The sequence below is a fragment of the Pan troglodytes genome, chromosome 1 (assembly GCF_028858775.2).
Source record: "Pan troglodytes isolate AG18354 chromosome 1, NHGRI_mPanTro3-v2.0_pri, whole genome shotgun sequence".
Lineage (NCBI taxonomy): Eukaryota > Metazoa > Chordata > Mammalia > Primates > Hominidae > Pan > Pan troglodytes.
In genome coordinates this window covers 41,921,963-41,944,380 of record NC_072398.2, presented here as the reverse complement: position 1 = coordinate 41,944,380, position 22,418 = coordinate 41,921,963, and the positions used below count along the sequence as shown (strand labels likewise).

At 37.5% G+C, this 22,418-nt stretch overlaps 1 protein-coding gene across 4 annotated transcripts in view; it reads left to right on the top strand.

Moving 5' to 3' along the window:
• Window positions 1–3,427, top strand: part of C4BPA (complement component 4 binding protein alpha) — a 40,700-nt gene extending 37,273 nt beyond the window's left edge. For 2 of the 4 annotated variants that reach the window (XM_514156.6, XM_009441396.5), the window contains exons 11-12: window positions 2,306–2,481; window positions 2,999–3,427. In XM_514156.6, the coding sequence (XP_514156.3) occupies window positions 2,306–2,481; window positions 2,999–3,172 (350 nt within the window). In that variant the 3' untranslated portion in view covers window positions 3,173–3,427. The remainder of the gene's footprint in view (window positions 1–2,305; window positions 2,482–2,998) is intronic. The other 2 variants (XM_009441395.4, XM_016937710.3) reach the window with 1 other exon arrangement.
• The last annotated feature ends 18,991 nt before the right edge of the window (window positions 3,428–22,418 follow it).

Here is a 22,418-nt window from a genome sequence, read left to right as displayed (position 1 = left end):
CGGGTTTCTTGTATATTTCCAGAAATATTCTAAAAGTATCACATTTTATCTTAGTGTACCTGTGGCCTGTGGCAAAGTTTCCATAGAAACTTGCTCTAGTATGAATATAGGCTCCCCTGAGTGAATTCTAAATATCATGAGTGACAGTTATTTCCACCAGAGTCTCGTGCAGGGCATGCACCACCTGCTATGATATAGATGGTGTGTGTTGGTGTGAGGGGTCAGGGAGGGTGAAGGGGGACTCGTAGTTTGCAGCAGTTGTGGGGACAGGAGGAGTTGAGATCAGGTCTGATTTTTACATGCATAGACGTTTGCTGTCAACATGCATGACTTTGCTGTCAAAAACTTCAGTATTTATTTGCCATCATTGTTTCTTTTGTACACAGGAGAATAATAGTCAAGAAGGAAATTTTTTTTATTATACTTTAAGTACTGGATGACATGTACAGAACATGCAGTTTTGTTACATAGGTATACATGTGCCCTGGTGGTTTGCTGCACCCATCAACCTGTCACCTACATTAGGTATTTCTGCTAATGTTATCTCTCCCCTTGCCCCCCACCCCCCGACAGGCCCCAGTGTGTGATGTTCCCCTCCCTGTGTCCATGTGTTCTCATTGTTCAACTCCCACTTATGAGTGAGAACATACAGTGTTTGGTTTTCTGATCTTGTGATAGCTTGCTGAGAATGATGGTTTCCAGCTTCATCCATGTCCCTGCAAAGGACATGAACTCATCCTTTTTTATGGCTGTGTAGTATTCCATGGTGTATATGTGCCACATTTTCTTTATCCAGTCTATCATTGATGGGTATTTGGGTTGGTTCCAAGTCTTTGCTATTGTGAATAGTGTTGCAATAAACATACGTGTGCATGTGTCTTTATCATAGAATGATTTATAATCCTTTGGGTATATGCCCAGTAATGGGATTGCTGGGTCAAATGGTAATTCTAGTTCTAGATCCTTGAGAAATTGCCACACTGTTTTCCACAATGGTTGAACTAATTTACACTCCACCAACAGTGTAAAAGCATTCCTATTTTTCCACAACCTCTCCAGCATCTGTTGTTTCCTGACTTTTTAATGATCACCATCCTAACTGGTGTGAGATGGTATCTCACTGTGGTTTTGATTTGCATTTCTCTAATGACCAGTGATGATGAGTATTTTTTCATAGGTCTGTTGGCTGCATAAATGTCTGCAAGAAGGAAATTTTTATACTTAGAATCTTGCAGCAATCAAAACTGTGAGTGACAGTTACCTCGTTAGTTGGGATTCTGGGGTCACATACCTTCTTTTAGAAATATCCTGTCATGGAAACAACAGATGCTGGAGAGGATGTGGAGAAATAGGAACACTTTTACGCTGTTGGTGGGAGTGTAAATTAGTTCAACCATTGTGGAAGACAGTGTGGCGATTCCTCAAGGATCTAGAACTAAAATACGATTTGACCCAGCAATCCCATTACTGGGTATATACGCAAAGGATTATAAATCATTCGACTATAAAGACACATGCACATGTATGTTTATTGCAGCACTATTCACAGTAGCAAAGACTTGAGACCAACCCAAATGGCCATCAATGATAGACTGGATAAAGAAAATGTGGCACATATACACCATGGAATACTATGAAGCCATAAAAAAGAATGAGTTCATGTCCTTTTCAGGGACATGGATGAAGCTGGAAACCATTATTCTCAGCAAACTAACGCAGGAACAGAAAACCAAACACCACATGTTCTCACTCATAGGTGGGAGCTGAACAATGAGAATACATGGACACAGGGAGGGGAACATCACACACTGGGGTCTGTCAGGGGGTGGGGGGCAAGGGGAGGGATAGCATTAGGAGAAATACCTAATGTAGATGATGGGTTGATGGGTGCAGTAAACCACCGTGGCACATGTATACCTATGTAACAAACCTGTAGATTCTGCACATGTACCCCAGAACTTAAAGTATAATAAAAAAAAGAAATATGCTGTCATATTATATGAAAATGTTATTACTTTGAGCAAGTGTCTTAATGTATCTCAACTGTCTCTTAGATAAAATGGGAATAATAACAGTGCTCATTTCATAGGGCTGCTAGGAGACTTAAATGATAGCAACATAAAGTGCCTAGCAGAAGTCTGATAGGTAGTCATACTCAATAAAATGCTAATATGAATGTTTTCAAATGAAGAGAAAGATAGAACAATTAGCAGAACTAAATACAGTTCATTCTTATTATCCGAGACTGTTATCATGTCTTTCTTCACAGATTTACAGATTTCTTAAAAATATGTTTCCATTACAGCTCTGTGTCTGAAACCAGAATTACTGAATGGAAGGTTGTCTGTGGATAAGGATCAGTATGTTGAGCCTGAAAATGTCACCATCCAATGTGATTCTGGCTATGGTGTGGTTGGTCCCCAAAGTATCACTTGCTCTGAGAACAGAACCTGGTACCCAGAGGTGCCCAAGTGTGAGTGGGTAAGTGGCACAATTCAAGGAAGGTCTGTGCTGTCAACCCCTAAAAATGGTGGCATCCCCCAGAGCTCTGTACCACTCAACAATGGTGAAATCTGACTTGTCAGGATTCATTTCTGAGCCACTCCCACTCAAAGAAACTCTTTTTGTCTTGAAGCATTCTGGTAAGTTAGGGGTGGCAAGTTCTCCTGTTCTCACTTGAGAACAGGAAAAACTGAGCCCTTACAGAGCAGGGTTTCATAGACCCAGTAGTACTGATTTCTAGCTTAACTTTTGCTAAGCTATATAATATATTGTTGTTCCATTTCTGGATGGTCAGCAAAAACAGCCTCTGTTACCATGGGGGCCTTCTGGACAGCTGTCTCAGAACAGATCCATGTTCCCCTGGGGAAGACTGTGGTGGGACCCAAGTGATTTCTTGTTTTCCCAGCCTCAACCACCAGTCTGAGGTTGGTCTTGGTTCAATCCTGTAGTCCTTCCACTGAGCTTCTCAATCACACCCACCACTTATATCTTTTAGGAGACCCCCGAAGGCTGTGAACAAGTGCTCACAGGCAAAAGACTCATGCAGTGTCTCCCAAACCCAGAGGATGTGAAAATGGCCCTGGAGGTGTATAAGCTGTCTCTGGAAATTGAACAACTGGAACTACAGAGAGACAGTGCAAGACAATACACTTTGGATAAAGAACTATAATTTTTCTCAAAAGAAGGAGGAAAAGGTGTCTTGCTGGCTTGCCTCTTGCAATTCAATACAGATCAGTTTAGCAAATCTACTGTCAATTTGGCAGTGATATTCATCATAATAAATATCTAGAAATGATAATTTGCTAAAGTTTAGTGCTTTGAGATTGTGAAATTATTAATCATCCTCTGTGTGGCTCATGTTTTTGCTTTTCAACACACAAAGCACAAATTTTTTTTCGATTAAAAATGTATGTATAAAAAACTATTTTGTCTTTGTGGTCATTTAGGACTCTGTGAAATAAGCGTCCTTAAAAAACCCATAATATAAAGTTAATATATTAATACATTTGTTTTACTGTTTGGGCCACAAATAATAGGTACTTGGGGTTTTTTTTTGTTTTGTTTTGTTTTGTTTTTTGAGACAGACTCTCACTCCGTTGCCCAGGCTGGACTGCAGTGGCACGATCTTGGCTCACTGCAACCTCCACCTCCCAGGTTCACACAATTCTCCTGCCTCAGCCTCCTGAGTAGCTGGGATTACAGGTGTGTGCCATCATGCCCAGTTAATTTTTGTATTTTTAGTAGAGACGGGGTTTCCCCACTTTGGCCAGGTTGGTCTCAAACTCCTGACCTCAAGTGATCTGCCCACCTTGGCCTCCCAAAGTGCTGGGATTACAGGTGTGAGCCACCATGCCTGGCCATACTTGGGTTCTTATCGTGGACAGACTGCCTTTACTCCACAGTTTCATGTGTGCACAGCACTCATGTCCTCCCTGGTGAGGTTAAATGTCAACACACCCTCAAAGCCTCCCCCATTCTCCCGCTCTGGGGGAGTCACGCCTTCCCCTGAGCCCCTGTGCACATTGTCTCTTTGACTTATGCCACATCTCCACTATTGCCTTCCATGAAGGAAGTTTACTTTTGTGTCTGACTTCCTCATTCCAACCCCAGAGAAGGAACTTCTAAAGACAGATGAAGATGAAGCCCACATGTCAGTCCTCTGCATATGCTCAATTCTTCTGTCTGATTTGGTCACCATTTTCCTTAATATTAAGTTAAAACAGGTTGAGCAACTGCCCCACACAGGAAGAGATATCCCATATCAAACTTCCTTATATCTCTGGGTACTCTAGGAACTTTTATTCCTTTAAGTCATCACTTTTTCTGACTCTTGCTTCCTGTGCAGTCTCTTTCTCACTCTTATCCCAGCTCCTCTGGCTGTCTTTTCTCTCCCTGCACACAGAACTCTGGCCTTTTGAACACTGGCCTTTTTGGCTTAATTTTCCCAAAATTATGTGAAGGAAATGGCATTATGGCAGGCTTTCACTGAACTTTAGACGTAACAGAGGAGGTGGCGCTTTTGGAGAAACCCACTGCTATAGTTTGAGTGTTTGTCCCCTCCAAACTCATGTTGAAAGTAAATCCCCAATGTGGAACTATTGAAAGGTGGGGTTTTTAAGAGGTGACTGGTTCATGGGGGTTCTGTCCTGATGAATGGATTAAACCATTCATAGATGAATATTTCGTGTGCTAATGAGAAGAATGTGTTTTCGCAGCTGTTATCACAGAAGTGGGACTGGTGGCTTTACAAGAAGAGGAAGAGAGACCTGAGTTAGTATGCTCAGCCCCCTTGCCATGTAATGCCCTGTGCCACCTTGGGACCCTGCAAAGTCCCCACCAAGAAGGTCCTCACCAGATACCGAGCCATGGCCTTGGATTTGCCAGCCTTGAGAATTGTAAAAAATAATTTTTTTTGTTTATAAATTACCCAGTTTCAGGTGTTCTGTTATAAGCAACAGAAAATAGACTAAGACATCCACTTAACATCAAACGTATCTATCCATGATCTTAAAAGCCATTACCTACTAGGCTACTAGGCATTTCTTGGTTTAATGTTTATTTTTGAATTTCCCCTGATACAAGAATTTGTGAGCAACTAGTTTCCCTGAAAGGTGGTTCCAGAAAACACTGTGAGTGAGTGGGCAGTAAGATGGAGAAGGGAAGAAAGCCCATGAGGGAACATTGTTGAGGGGGTTATTTCATTGCTAACTGGGACTCAATCATGCTGGAAGCATCTGAGAGCATGTAGAACCCAACTCTGAGTTGTCCTCCTCAGGAAAAAGACCTGGGTATTTTTCCGCCTATTCTCTTCTCTCACTGGTGAAGTTTTGCTCCAGTAGCAATGGCTCCCAGACCCAAGGGATCTACACTGTTGGCTGGCTGAGCAGGCTCCAAGGATGGGGCTCACCATCAGTCAGAGAGACATGGGTAGCCAATGACACCTATGGGACCATTCGCAGTAATCTCTAGAGTAGGTCAAGGCCATATGGCCAGGATACAGATGGACTCTTCTACAGCTGCCTTTTCTGTATGGTCCCATCTGTTGACTAAGCACAATGGCATCAGCCAGTCTCTACTGGCTTACAGAAATATCACTAACTTTTTTGTATTAATGTTGAATCTTGCAACTTTACTGAATTCATTTATCAATTCTAACAGTTTTTTATGGAGTCTTTATGTTTTTCTAAATATAAGATAGTGTCATCTACCAACAGGGACATTTTGACTTCTTCCTTTCCAATCTGAATGCCCTTTTATCTGCTTTTGCTTGTCTAATTGCTCAGACTAGGATTTCCAGTACTATGTTGAATAAAAGTGGTGAAACTTGGCATCTTTGTTTTGTTCTAGACCTTAGAAGAAAGGCTTTCAACTTTTCCCCATTTAGTATGGTATTAGCTATGGGTTTGTGACTTAATGGCCTTTTTTGTTTTTAGGTACTTGGTATAATTTTGATTTCTAAAAATTTGCTGTGACTTGTTTTATGGCCTAACATAATCCTGGAGAATATTTCATGTGGTAATGAGAAAATGTGTTTCTGCAGCTGTTAGATGAAATGTTCCATAAATATCAATTTGTTCCATTTGGTATAGTGTGTAGTGTAACTCCGAAGTTTGTTTGTCAATTTACTGTATGGATTATCTGTTTATTGCTGAAAGTGGGGTGTTCAAATCTTCTAGTGTTATTCTATTGCAGTTAATCTCTCTCTTTAAGTCTATTAATATTTGCTTTATATATTTAGGTGCTCTGGTGTGGAGGGTATATACATACACACATACATACACAAACACAACTGTCATATCCCCTTGCCATATTGACTTCTTTATCATTCCATTTATTACAAAATAATCTTCTTTTTAAAAATTGTTTTTGATTTGAAGTCTATTTTATCTAAGCATGTCTACTCCTGCTTTTTTTGGGTTGTTTCGCATTGGTTACTTTCTTCATCCTTTCACCTTTAGTGTATGCATGTCTTTACAGGTGAAATGAGCTTCTTGAGGACAGCATATAGCTGAGTCTTGTTTTTTAAAATCCATTCTGCCACTCTATGTCTTTTAATAGGATAATTTAACCCATTTACACTCAAGATTATAACTGATAGCTAAAGATGTACTATTACCATTTTGTTGCTTATTTTGTTTTTTTTTTTTTGAGTCTTTCTTTGTTCCTCCCTTACTCTTTTCCTTCATAGTTAAGTCTTTGTCTCTAGTAGTATCTTTTGATTTCATGCTATTTATTTATTTTTAATTTATTTTTAAATTTTATTTTATTTTAAGTTCTGGGTTACATGTGCAGGACATGCAAGTTTGTTACACATGTAAATGTGTGCCATGGTGGTTTGCTGCACCTATCAACCCATCACCTAGGTATTTTTTTTTCACTGCTAAAATATTTTATTTTAAAATGTACCACAGTGAATGGATGTATCCATACTGGTTTTTATAAATGTACACACGCACATCCATATATTCGACAAAGTATATATATGTACTGGCTAAAGACCTATCCAAAAGAGGAAATATTTCTAGAAAGTTCATGTGTTTATACTTCATTTGACAATTAAAACTTACTTATTTGAACTGAAGTTTCAGTTGCTTAGCAATGACTAATAATACCAATGCCTGTCAATAATGACAACTAAATTGAGAACTGTAAATTTCACTGCTGTGCCTTGGGTCAAAATCTTCAATGATGGAATCCTAAATAAGTAACAGTTATTCCTATAATGGGGTATATATTCAGAAGGAATAAATATCTGCCACTATTACCAAAAGACTGTTCTCTGCAGAGCTCAAAAAAGTATTATGCCACAATACATCATTTGTATTTAAAAAGGATCTCTTGTTTAGATGCCACTGCAGATTCTGCTTTTACTAAACAGAAAGGCAGCACCCCATTTCTTTATTGTAAAGGAGGGAAGTCTTTTATAAAAAACTCTTTGAAGAAGTTTTGGTAGTTACGTTCAGAGTCAAACACAGCAGCACTTTATTAACAAGGACAGAGTAATATAATCACAAGGAAATACTTGTAAGTCTAAATTAAATGATATCTTGGACAGCATAAAATGAATAATAACAAGGGCAGGCATCTCAATGTGTCTGTCTCACAGCTGTTCAATGTCAAAGTAATTTGTAAGTGAGGAAAGACAAGAACAACATTTACATCACAAATTGACTGTAAAATACTTCATTACATTGAGAAAGGTAATCAATGGTCAAAATCCACAACCAGAAGGAGATACCATTTGAGTATCTATCAATGGGCCAAACAGACCTGTTAGATTTTAATATTGCCTGGTATGGAACTCAGATACTGATTTCCTCTCTATGTAGGAAGCCAATGTTCATGTTCTTGATAATAGTCCTTAATCTTTCTGATTGAGGCAGTCCAAACCCATCTGACCTCAGAACACTAGGTCTAAGAGTCAACTTCTTACATTGATATATTTTCCTTGAGTTCTTTCATGGTGCTGTATCAGTATGTTACCATAATCTGAAAATGATATGGGGCACAAAGGAGCTATATATATATCTGAAATTATATATATATATATATATGAAAAGTATCCCATATTCCAGTATCACATGACAAAAAATTTATGGTTAAATTATTTAAGACATTTACTTTATTTTTCTTGTGGCCATCCATTTAATTAAGTGAAGAACATCAGTGTATTAAGAAGGTCCCTCTTTATCACATGATATTTCAAAGCAGATATTTAGGAATGCTCAGAAGATTCCACTTTCAGTTGCCTAAGGCCTCCTAAGACATAATTTAAAGTGAGACTTGAACAGAAACAAGTATCTTCTGACTCTAGCTGAAATCGTAGAAATAGTTTCTGTTTAAATCCTGGGAAACCTTAGATAAGGTATGTGAAACTGAAAAAAGATCGAATCAGCACACACAGATAAAGGATACAACAGATACCAAGATGGGTAAATGCCCAATTATTTTCAGTCCTCATAATCTGTACAAAGCTATGAGGCAACCAGTAGGCCATATCTCACTAGGTAGCCTTTGAGGAAGATGTTTCCCTATTTGAAACACAAGAAATTATGAAAATATGGAGATGAAGAGGGAGCAGTTCTGTGTTTCTTGCTGTGTTACCTTTATTATATTCCTAGTGTCACTGAGACTAGTTTAAAAACAGCCTGCAACAAGAATATTCTCATCACCAACCACCTTTTCCACCTTTCTTCTTTTTCTGTTGCTGCTTCTTTTTTGTTGCTGGAGCCCCTGCAGGTTTCTGACCCATCACCTAGATATTAAGCCCTGTATGCATTAGCTATTTATCCTGGTGCTCTCCCTCCCCCTGCCGCCTAACAGGCCCCAGCGTGTGTTGTTCCCCTCCCTGTGTCCATGTGTATGTGTTCTCATTGTGTAGCTCCCACTTATAAGTGAGAACATGTGGTGTTTGGTTTTCTGTTCCTGTGTTAGTTTGCTGAGGATAATGGCTTCCAGCTCCATCCATGTCCCTGCAAAGGACATGATCTCATTCCTTATTATGGTTGCATAGTATTCCATGGTGTATATGTACCACATTTTATTTATCCAGTCTATCATCGATGGGCATTTGGGTTGATTCCATGTCTTTGCTATTGTAAGTAGTGCTGCAATGAACATACACATGCATGTATTTTTATAACAGAATGATTTATATTCCTTTGGGTATATACTCAGTAATGAGATGGCTGTGTCAAATGGTATTTCTGGTTCTAGGTCTTTGAGGAATCACCACACTATCTTCCACAGTGGTTGACATTTATTTTTTAATGTATCTACTATAAGTTTTTGTGTTGTGGTTTCCCTAAGGTTTATAAAAATTTTATAGTCATAACAGGTTATTTTAAACTGACAATTTAACTTCGATCACAAAGAAAAGAATGATAGCAAAAACAAACTCTTCTTTAACATCACTCCTCTCCACATTTTGATGTCTCTATTTCCATCTTTTTATATTGCCTGTCTCTATTGTTGCAGTTATTATCTGTAATAGTTTGTTTTATAGTCTTCATGCTAAAGATATAAGTGGTTGAGTTTCTACAGTTATATTATTCTAAATTTGTCTGTAAACTTACTTTTACCAATATGTTTTATACCTCCAGATGTTTTCTTCTAATACGTTAGTGTTCTTTTCTTTCAGACTGAAGAGTTCTCTTTAACATTTCTCTTAAAACAAATCTGGTCTTGATGAATTCCCTCAAATTTTGTTTGTCCAGGTAAGTCTTTATCTCTCATTCATATTTGAAGTTAGCTTTGCTGGGTACTAATATTTCTGTTGGACTTTTTTCCTTAGTACTTTGAATATATCCTTCCACTCTCTCTTGGCCTGCAGAGTTTCTGCTGAGAAATCTGAAAGTTGTATTGGGGCTCTGTTTAATGTGACATATTTCTTTTCTCTTGCTGTTTTCAGTATTCTTTCTAGGTCTGACATTTGATAATTTCATTATGCTGTACCTTGGGGAAGAATTCCTCTTTGGGTTGAAGTGGATTGGTGACCTCTGAGCTCCATTCATAGATGAGCTCTGAGCTCCATGTACCTGAATTCTACAATCTTTCTCCAGATATGGGGATTTTCAACCATTATTTTCTTAAATATTCTTTCTAGGCCTTTTTTGTCTCTTGTCTCCTTGCAATCTCCTATTATGCAGAGGTTTGTTTGATTGAGTCCCATAATTCTCATAGGCCTTTTTCACTGCATTTTATTCTTTTTCCTTTTTGCCCTCTGATTGGTTAATTTCATATGTTTTGTCTTTGAGCTTGCTGAATCTTTTTTTTTTTTTTCCTGTCACTCAGGCTAGAGTGCAGTGGTGCAACCATAGGTCACCGTAACCTTGAACCCCAGAGCTTAAACCACTCTCCCATCTCAGCCTCCTGAGGAGCTAGGACTACAGGCATGCACTACCATGCCTGCCTTTTTTAAGAGACAAGGAGTCTTATTATATTGCCGAGGTTGGTCTCAAACTCCTGGTCTCAAGCAATCCTCTTACCTTGGCCTCCCAAAGTGCTGGGATTATAGGCATAAGGCACTGTGTTAGGGCCCAGGCTTGCTGATTCTTTCCTTTGTTTGATCAGGTCTGCTGCTGAAGTTTTCTGTTGGGTTTTTCAGTTCAGTTATTGCATTCTTTATTTCTAGAATTTTGATTTGGTTTTTAAAAGTTGTTCCTAGGCTGGGCATGGTGGCTTAGGCCTGTAATCCCAGTGCTTTGAGAGGCCAAAGGGAGAGGATGGCTTGAGCCCAGGAGTTTGAGACCAGCCTGAGCAATATAGGGAGACCCTGTCTCCACAAAAAAATTAAAAATTAGCCAGGCATTCTGGCGTGTGCCTGTAGCAGTCACTTGGGAGGCTGAGGCTGAAGGATCACTTGAGACCAGAAATTCAAGATGGCATTGAGCTATGATCATACCACTGCACTCCAAGCTGGGTGAAAAAGTGAGCCCTCCATCTCTAAAAAACAAACATCAAATAAAAATTGTTCTTATTTCTTTGTCAAATTTCTTATTTTGTTTCTGGATTGTTTTATAAATTTTATTTAATTTTCTATCGATATTTTTTGTGATTTCCTGAATTTTTAAAAGAGGGTTATTATTAATTATTTCTCAGGCAGCTCACAGATCTTTAATTCTTCAGGGTCTATTACCAGAGCTTTGTTCGTTTTTTTCCCTGATTTTTTTTCAGTCTTGTGTCTTTACATTGATGCCTGTTCATTCGAAGAGATGGCCACCTCTTCCAACTTTTGCAGGTGTTCTTTGGTGATGTTAGACTTTTATTACTTAACATTAGAACTTTATTTGCTGGCCTGTAGTTGCTTCCCATTCTGGAAAGGATTTATATTGAGCACCAGAACTTAAACACTTCCCTGGAACTAAATCACCACCCTTTCATTTTTTCCCAATCTGGGGAAGACTTATTGTGAGTACCAGAACTTATAGCTTGCACAGGAACTTAAACACAGACCTGCAGTGGTTTCCAGGTCTGGGGAAGACTTAAGAGAGCACCAGAACTTCATCACTGACCTTTCAGTTGCTTCCAGGTCAGGGGAAAGTTCCATGTAAGCATCTGGGCCGTGTGGGAAATCTGACCAGGGACTCAGGCCTTCCCATGGGTTGTGTCCCATGAAGCACTATGGCACTATCCAGTCTCCTCTGTGTGATGCCCAGCTGATTTAAATGCGGAGTAGCCACCAAGATCCACATGCCAGTCCCCGTGATAAGCACATTTTCCCCCCACTTGTCTTCAATTCACCCCAGGTGGTTCAGTCCCAGTGCTTCCTGTGGGACAGGACAGCCATGGGCTTCCCATGAAAATTCCCAGACCAGTGGGGAGATAGAATGTCCACTTCCAGTTCCCTCCTTCCATCTTGGAAACTGTGGGTCCAGGGAAGTTCTCTGTGAGTGGCGGTTATGCCAGCTTAGGGGAGAGGGTGGCACAGTCTAAAATGGCCATTTCTATTACCAGTTGTGTTTTTGTTGTAGGGGCTTTCTCCTCTTCTCTCTCAGGTTCTGGTGAATTCAAGGTGGTGTTCTTGTCTTTGAATAGTTACTAGCTGTACTTTTGTGGGGAGGAGTGGTGCTGAGGATCTTCTATTCCACCAACCATAAATGAACTAATTTCATAAATAAAATTAAAATTTCCACTATCCAGAAAGTCACTTTCCACACCATTTTATGAGTGGATAAGAATGGGTAATTATGTATGTGTATATTTTCATGTTATTAACATGCTTAAACAAAGATCCACCCCAAGTCTCAGTCTTTAAGAGTACAGAGAAAACAGTTGAGGTTTTTAAATATTAGCCCTTTATTTTTCCTTTCTTACCATTCTTTACTAATATAAAGGAGTAGTGTTGACTTATTTTCACATAGATTTAAATTATCTTTCCATTCTTTAATTTATCCTTTTATTTAAATCCCTTTTAAAAATTATTTAAAATAAATATATATATATTCTAACAAATATTAAAACAATAAAGGTAGGTATAGAGAGCTTACCTCCATTATATTACCCATTTTTCTCTTTCCATTTTAAATTTAAATTTCACATTTAAGATTTTAACTTTGTACATAATTCTATAAATTATAAACCATGTTAGAAACGCATCTATTTCTTGACCTATCAACTTTATTTATCTTTAAAATTAAGATACATTCACGTTTAACAAATTAGCATATTATCTGGTGCACACAGTTCCCTTTCCCTACTCCCAGAGAACCACTGTCATATCTTGCAACATTTTTTTCCTGATATTTATGTTCATATTTTAAGGCAATGTTTTTCTATTTTTCTTAAATTATTCATTTTAGCTGTTATCTATTGATTACAGATATATATTTAATCATCTTCTAATATACCACCTGCTTTTCCTTTTTGTTTCAATATAATTATTGCATAATTTTGGTTACATCAATAATAACTTTTACATGTTATGACTATGCAGTATACCAAATAGCGTTTTGTGAGTATGTTTCATTGCTTTTGTTTTAATACATTGTCTATAATGTCCTTTTCCAGTAACGTTTGTTTGCTTGCTTGTTTTGTTTTCTATATTTCTATTTACATTTCCTCCTAAATGCGCCAAGAGATTTTTCAGTCTACCAAATCTATTCCAAATGTTGAGATATCATATGCTTTATCAATTCCTTTCTTATTCTTGTGTGTCTTTCTGCCAAAGTCCTAGAAACAGACCTTGAAACAAGAATTAAAGTGTAGGTAATTTGTTTAGGAGGTGCAGGAAACACCAGGAGAGAAAGGCAGTGAGATATGGAAGGAAAGTCAACCAAAAAGGATACGTTAGCAAGCTAGATAGGATGACCACAGCCTCATCCCAAGGGACACTGGTAAAGATGGTGAACTCGCACCTCAGAGTAATCATAGCTAAGGGTAGGGAGCTGGGATATTTATACATACTTCCATCAGTTGTTAATCGAGATCTGCTTCTGCAAGATGTTATCTTCAGTTTATCCTGCTAATTGCAAATCAGAGTAGCCTTCGATGGTTGTGGAAAAAGCCTGGGTAAAAGGAAACAGATATAGGCAGTTGGAAGTTGTTTAGAGTGTGCTAAAGTGGCAGGGCGCTGGTGATACTGACAGGACATTGACAGGGGCTGCTACACACTACAACAAGCAATGGATGTTCTCAAATCTGTAGACTCGCCTTCCTGCCCTGTCTTTACTTTGTTGACTCATGTTCTCTTTCTTATTTCCTCATTTTATTGGAGCACATCCTCCAGGAACTGCCTAAGAAATGATGTATAGGAAGTAAGCTATTGAGTGAACTCCTATATTCTTGAAACTGTCATTATTTTCACACTTGATTGATAGTTTGGCTGGGTGTAGTAGGGTGGGTAAAGTGTAATTTTTCCTCTCATTTTAAAGGAATTTGTCTACTGTTTTAATATATTCCATACAGCTATTGAGAAGTCAAAAGACATCCTGATTTCTGACCTGATTTTTCCTCAACACTGGAAGCTTTTAGGATACAATCTTTACTCATGGTGTTCTAAAATATCATGTAGGTATACTTTACTGTATGATTTATTTTTATTTATTATGCTAATTCTTGATGGACTCTTTCACTCTATAAACTCATGTTCTTTTATTCTGAGAAATTTTCTTAGAAAATGTTTTCAGTAACATTTCTTCACTGTTTTCTCTTTTCATGGAAACCAAAATCATTTGATATTGGACCTCCTTGTTAATTATTGGATTTAGTTATGTTTTCTGCCCTCATTCTTACCTTCAATTCTCCAAACACTTTTTTGGAGGTTTCCTTGACTTCATTTTTTTTTCTGAATTTTTCAATTTCTTTTAAGAACACTTTCTAACATTTTCCAAAGAATTTTAAAAAATTGTTTTCTGTTTTTAAAAAAATAGTAATCCTGTTCTTTCCACCTAGATTCATTATTGTCTCTGTGGAGCTATTTTGCAATAGAGAAGTATGATTTTGCTCCCTGCAAACCTCTGTTAATGATCATTGGTCAGCAGTTGTTCTTTAAGAGTAAGGCCTAAATAATCTCATTTAAAGTTCTGTGTATGTGAACAAATTTTGCTGGCAGCAGGCTTACTTGCAGCATGATGGGACAGTGAGGCATCTTAAATTAACTTGTGGCTATAACAGAGAGTGTTAATTGTTTTCCTGTATTAACCTCTATTTTCACTTTAAGTAATAGAACCACTTCTACCATTTCAGCAGGGCACAGGGTTGCTCAACTAGTCCCTCCCTTGGAGCAACCTCCCAATAAATGCAACATGCTTGTCACCTTCTTAAAAAGGAAGCTTCTTGCTCTCTTCTTCCTCTTCCATACTCTTGAGGGCTGAAATGCTGATAGGGTGCCTGAGAGCCAGCTTCTGCCTTTTTGAGAAGGACAGCATCCTAGGGGATATTAAAGCAACAAGGAGAAAAGGCCCTAGTCCCTAGTTGACCATGTTGAGCAGTACTGCCTTCCATCCTGACTGGGTTTTTGCCTCCGAACTGTTTTTGAAAGAAAAATAAAGTTCTACCTGCTCTAAGCCATTGAGTTTTTGGTTGTCCTATCTCATGACAAGTATAGGACAATGAATATCCAAATACTGATGTTTATAGGTGTCTTCTTTGTTGCTGTCCAGTTGCTCCAGAGAAGGAACTTCTGTGGTTTTTTTTGCCTGTTTACAACTTGAGTTTACAACTTAAATTTCTCCTGTGCAAGATGAGGCAATTACTGCTTCTGTACTTTTTAAAATTCTGTTTCTCCCTCTATTCCTCAGGCTATTTCCATCACCACATTACTTTTGCACTATCAACATCGAGAGAACTTTCTTTCCTGAAATGATTGCTCCTATCCCTAAAAGACACAGCAGTTGCGTTTGTCTGCTTGCTTTAAGTTAAATGTTTTTCTTTCCACTATGACTAACTAGTTCATATATTTCCTTCAGAAGTTCACCCACAGTGGTGCTGAATAATTACACCAGGAGTAAAAAATGTATAGGTTATTTGGAATGTGAATCTGGTGCTAAAGTTTAGTTGAGCCTGAGAAAAGTCAACTACGAAACCCCTGCTGCCAAATATTCTTCTTTGACCACAAGAAAATATATTAAAATGAAGTGAATTCTTTCTATTCCAGGTTTAATAATTGTGGGGAGAAAGCAATTGGAAAGCTAGAGGCTCGGCTCTGCCCTAAAAAAGTTATAACTAAAGAGAGACTATTTTGATTCCATTACCATTTTATATTTATGGGCACTAAAAAAGGGGGATGCTATTTTCTAATATTTCTCTGAATTTAGGAATTACCCTTCCTAGTGCTGTTTCTGCCAATTTTAACCAATAAGTGACCTTCTGATACCAAGTCTATTTGCATATTTAGGGATATAGTGAATTCTCCTTTATTTAAAAAATAATACTCTTTATTCAAAATGTAAATACATTGAATAGATTATGTAATTAAAAATTATTTCCATAAAATTATTTTCCCTCAGAAACTTTATATGCCATCTATCTCAATACCAAGTAGAAGCTTATTACAAGTTTTAGATTATCCCAAAATGTCTGAGTCTCAGCCTGGGTCCAATCAGGAGACAGAAACCATACAATGATTTAAATAGAGGAAATTTAATATACGGAATTACTAAACTCTGATAAAAAAGTAATTATAAAATTTAAGAAAACTCTGTATGGTATTCTAGGGCTGAGGCAAGGTACTCAAGGGAGACAAACTGCAATGAGGTGCCCCTTCCCAAGGCTGGGGTTTAGACTTCATTAAAAAAGGTATAGTAGCAATCCACTGGATGCCAGAGAAGTTCACTAGTTGCCTGGACAAGAGCTGGTCTGTGGTCATTGGGCAAGTAGAAACCAAATATCCAGAATAGAGGCAGAATATAGGTGAGCTCCAGCTGGTGGCTATATGCATAAGCCTGCAGATAGGGTTGGGGGTCACTGGAACATGAGCTATCTGTGAGGGGAACCACAGATAGTGGCCAGATGGGCAGGTGTGCAGAAAAGTGACCCCAGTAGCAAGCCTTCAAGGCAGAGAAAGCACATAGGCAAGTAGGTGGCCGGGTGTGAGGGCATGAAGAGGGAGTAGGGGTGCTGTTGTGGCAAGAGTCTTGGAGAAGTATCCATCAGAAGAACCACGGGGAGGTGATAGCCAGCCTGGTCCACGACTGCAAGATTGCCAGGGGATAGTGCATTCTGGGAAGAGGGCCTGGGGCAGACCACCCCCGTATATCTTACTAACCCATCATGTAGCAGCAGGAAACAGCAGGAGAATCCTTGCTTCCTGCAATGTCCCTCAAGCATCCTCTAATGAGAATATTAAACATCATTCTCACTGTAAAGGATTAATACTTAAGGGAATTTCATCCATTATCACAGAGCTGTAATAAACGGTTAGTTTGGATGTGAGAGGAAATGCACTGATAACTGGCACGGCACGTATAACTTAATGATGCTAAAATAAAAATGCAAAGTCAAACTACTCAAGGATTGCTTACAGCGAGACTTATGGAAGAGGAAGTACAGGAAGAGTAGCAGCAAATTCACTAAAATTTAGACTTATAAGCAATTTTGTTGAGTTTATTTTCAGTCAAGGAAAAATGATTATATATTTCCTACTAGTTGATAAAAAGAAACAGTTCTGAAAGAGGAGCTTATTTTCACTAATTAAAATAGAAAAACTTAAAATAGAAAATTAAAATTTATCCCATGGGCCATTTAATAAGAAACAGTGAATAACATAATTAGGACAATGCCAATAACATGGACAATAGCAAAGTTGTTTTTCAAATAGCCAAATATACCAGCCTTTAATAAGAACTGAGTTGATCTATTAAAACATAAATTAAGACTGATGCTTTTACAAGAAGTTAAGCAAGCTACTGATATCCAGGTACAGCTACTAAAGCTTTGTTTTGAATCAAAGATAGACCCTGGAATACATAGAAAAATGAATGGATTTCGTCTCTGTTAGACTAGTGATTCCTGCATTTGCTGAACATGAGAATAACTTCAGGCATCTTAAAAATAATTCAGGCATTGAAGCCTCATCAGATATATTTGATTAGGGGATTGGGAATCTGCATTTTAGCAAACACAGATATTTTGGGGGAGCTGCCTCACTCAAGGTGGCAGTCTTTCTCTGGGACACCCACATTTATTGATTGGTTGGTGCAGTGGTACAAAAGCCCAGCTTTACTTAATCCTGGACACCTTTGAAGGGCCAGTCCAACTTTAAGGATGCTCTGAAGTCTCTGATGCAACTGCTTCAAAGTTTTGCTTTTCTGTCTTCCTTCTCATTCTTCCTTTACAGACAATGTTCCTGTAAGAACGCCTCAATAAACCACTCTGCATGCACATTTATATTTCTTCTGTTTTGATTTACTTGTTTGTGTTCTTTCCTCATGTGTTTGACAATTTTATTTTTAAATGATTTGTAAAGAAGGCTTTTATATTTAAGACATGAAATTTTAATTGTTATATCTGCTTTAATTATTTAATTGAATTTTTTTTTTTTTTTTTTGAGATAGGGTCTCGCTCTGTCATCCAGGCTGGAGTGTGGTGGTGTTATCATGGCTCACTGCAGCCATGACCTCCTGGGCCCAAGTGATCTTCCTATCTCAGCCTTCTGAGTAGCTGAGACCACAGGCATGCACAACCATGCCCAGCTAATATTTTTTATTTTTACTTTTGTAGAGACAGGGTCAGGATCTCCCTATGTTGCCCAGGCTGGTCTCGAACTCCTGGGCTTACAGGATTCACCCTGTTGGGCTTCCCAAAGTGTTGAGATTACAGGCATGAGCCACTGTACCTGGCCTTAAAATTTTATTATTCTTTCATTTACTTAATAGTGTTTGATATATTGGAGATTTAAAAAATTGTATTCAAATTAAATATTTTTCCATTTAATTATTTCCACCCTCACTCTAATGCTTAAAAACATTACGCCTATTGGGAGGCTGAAGCGGGTGGATTGCCTGAACTCAGGAGTTCGAGACTATCCTGGGCAACACAGAGAAATCCTGTCTCTACTAAAATACAAAAAATTAGCTGGGCATGGTGGCATGCACCTGTAGTCCCAGCTACTCGGGAGGCTGAGGCAGGAGAATCACTTGAACCCGGGAGGTAGAGGTTGCAGTGAGCTGAGATCACCACTGCACTCCAGCCTGGGTGACAGAGCCAGACTCCATCTCCAAAACAAAAACAAAAACAAAAATAAAAACAAAAAACATTGTAACCAAAAAGTATATGACTCTCTATGGACATTTAGTGCTCCCAATGGACTTATTTAAAAACAGGAAATCAATAGTTAAAAGCAATCCTCAAGGATTGTCCAGAGTTAGTTCTATGAGCAGGAAGTACCAGAAGATAGAACAGGGACAAAATGAGAATCAAAGCAGACTGGGGATTCTTACCCCTACTTCCCAAGTTTGTTTTTTAGTTAAAAAGAAAATACTGAAAAATTTTATCAGCAAATGTATAACTGCCCTCATTTCTCAATTGCAAAACTGTGAGAGGGTCTGATATAGGTGTGTGCTTAGTTTTAACCAAGTCCCACTTCTGAATCCAAATCTTTCAACAGTGTTTGAACACTAAAATAGTATGAATAGACATGTTATGATCCAGCATGTAGAAAACTATGGTCCAATACTGTACAGTATTTCCTATTTTATCCAGCTACTCAGTTTCTTTCCCCCTCCAAGATACATCCCTAATTTATTCCAGAAAGATTTTACTTAACATGCCAGTCCTCTCAGTCTGTCACCACTTCTTCTTACAGAACTTGTTTCCTCATTCCTCACCTCATCTTGCCCTATTCCTCCTTTTCAAATGCCATCATTCTCTTGATTTGTAGCAATCACCTTTTTTCTGTTATTTATAGTTTTATAAAATAAGCATGCATCCCTAAATAATCTAGCTGAGTGTTTGTTACTTCTTTTTATATATGAGATCATGCAGTATGTATTATATTTTGACTGATTTCTTTTGCTTACATTTGTGAGATTTATGTTGTGTCTAGTTGTTATTTATTCATTTTTATTGCTATATATTATACCATTCTGTGACTGCACTATAATTTATGTATCCATTTTATTAAGGATACAATTTAGATGGCTTTAGTTCTTTGGTGATTACATAACTATGAATATTCCTATACATGTCTTTTGGTGTACACGCTGGTTGTATAATGTACATATTCAACTTTCATAGACAAATTTCCAGAATCTAGATTTATATCCTGGCTATGCTGCTTAAAAGTGATACGATCAGTAAAATACAATTTAGATCTTTTGAAATAATCCAGTCAAGGGGAAAAATAAATAAATACTAGTAAAAAAGAATGAAGAAAGCCTACATGTGTTTTCATGAAAGTACTAAACTCACTAGGAAGGTAAATTTACAAATCACACTTAGAATACTCCAGTGATGTTATGGTGCTGTGTAAATCTCTCAATCCTCTAGTATAAATGTTTAAAGTCAAAATAGTCAAAATGACAACAGCTACAATTAGTGGCTAAGGAACACAGAATAGATAAAGTAAATTAGGGCAAGAAAAATATAAATTGCGAGAAAGGCAGAAAAAGTCTAGAGTATTTTTATGCAACCAAAGTTAAGTTGATATCAGCTAAAAATGGTCAATATGAATATGGGACTGTTTATGTTTGCTGCACGGTTAACTACAAAGAAAGAAATTACAGCAGGCACACAGATAAGAAAGAGAAAGGGAACAAGTTAAACACCACAGAAAACCACCAACAAGAGAGGAAGCAACAAAAAATGAAGAAAGAAACAGAGAATCTATATAACAACCAAAGCAATTAGTAAAATGGCAAGAGTCCTTACCTATCAACAGTAACCTTGAATGTAAATAAGTTAATTTTTTATATTGAAAGATACATAGTGGCTAAATGAAGAAAACTACAAGATCCAATGACGTGCTACCTATAAGAGATTCATTTCATGGTTAAAGTCAAATATAGACTCAAATTGAAGGGATGGAAAAAGATATTCCAAGCAAACAAAAACCTAAAGCAAACAGGAGTAGCCGTACTTGTATATAATAGACTTGAAGTTAAAAAAAACTGTAAAAAGGTCATTATATAAAGATAAAAAGATCAACAAGAGTAAATAAGAATTATAAATACATATGCACCTAATCCTAGAGCACCCATATATATAAGCCAAATATTGTTAGACCTAAAGAGAGAGATGGACTGCAATACAATAATACTAGGGAACATCAACATCTCACTTTCAGCAATGGACACATTATTTAGAAAAAAAAAAAATCAACCCAGAAACATCAGACTTAAAGTGCACCATAGACCAAATGGATCTAACTGACCTTTACAGAATATTCCACACAACAGCTACAGAATACACATTCTCAACTGCACATGGAACATTCTCTAGGATAGATCAGATGTTAGGCCACAGAACAAGTCTTGAAAAATTTAGGAAGGAAGAGATCATATCAAATAGGTTTTCTGATCACAATAATGTGAAACTTGAAATTAACAACAAGAAAAACTTTGGAAACTTTACAGATACATGAAAGTTAAATGACATGTCCCTAAACAACCAATTGGCCAAAAAGAAATTAAAAGGAAAACTAAAAGATTTTTTGAGACAAATGGGAATGACAATACATTATACCCAAACCTATAGGACACAGCAAAACTAGTTCTAATTGGGATATTTATAGTAATAAACACCTACATAAAAAAGAAGAGAGATTTCTAATAAACACCCCAAGGAACTAGACAAACAAGAACTAACTAAACCTAAAATTGGTATAAGGAAGAAAATAATAAAGCTCAGAGCAGAAATAAATGAAAAAGACATGAAAAAAAAAGAGGCTGGCCGTGGTGACTCACGCTTGTGATCCCAGCACTTTGGGAGGCCAAGGCAGGCGGATCACGAGGTCAAGAGATCGAGACCATTCTGGCTAACACAGTGAAACCCCATCTCTACTAAAAATACAAAAAGTTGGCCGGACATGGTGGCAGGTGCCTGTAGTCCCAGTTACTCAGGAGGCTGAGGCAGGAGAATGGCGTGAACCCGGGAGGTGGAGCTTGCAGTGAGCGGAGATCGTGGCACTGCACTCCAGGCTGGGCAACAGAGCGAGACTCCGTCTAAAAAAAAAAAAAAATTGAAAGAGCAATAAAATGAAGTTGGGATTTTGAAAATATAAACAAAAATGACAAACATTTAGCTAGACTAAGAGAAAAAGAGAGAATACTGAAATAAATAAAACAGAGATTAAAAAGGAGACATTACTACTAATACCACAGAAATAGAAAGTACTAAAAAGATACTATTATAAACAACCATATGCCAACAAATTTGATAAGATAGAAGACATGGATAAATTCCTGGATGCATACAACCTACCAAGATCAAGTTATGAAGAAATAGAACATCTGAACAGACCAATTAAAAGTTGAATTGAAGAGAAAATTCAATCAGTAATAAAAAGTTTTCCATCAAATAAAAGCCTAGGACCTTATGTCTTCGTTGCTGAATTCTACCAAACATTTAAAAAAGAACTAATACCAATTCCTCTCAAACTATTCCAGAAAAATTGAAGAGGAGGGAATACTTACAAACTCATTTTGCAAAGCTAGCATTACTTTGATTCTAAAACTGGACAAGAACACAAAGAAAAAAGAAAACTATAGGCTGATATCCCTGATAAGCATCGATGCAAAGATTCATAACAAGATACCAGCAAACCAAATCCAAGAGCACATTAAAAAAATTATTCATTATGATGAAGTGGAATTCATCCCAGGGATCCATGGATGGTTTATCATACTCAGATCAATAAATGTGACACACTACATTAACAGAAAGAAAGAAACATGATACAATCATTTCAATAGGTGCAGAAAAAGAATGTGACAAATTTCACATTCCTTCATGACAAAAACTCTCAACAAATTAGTATA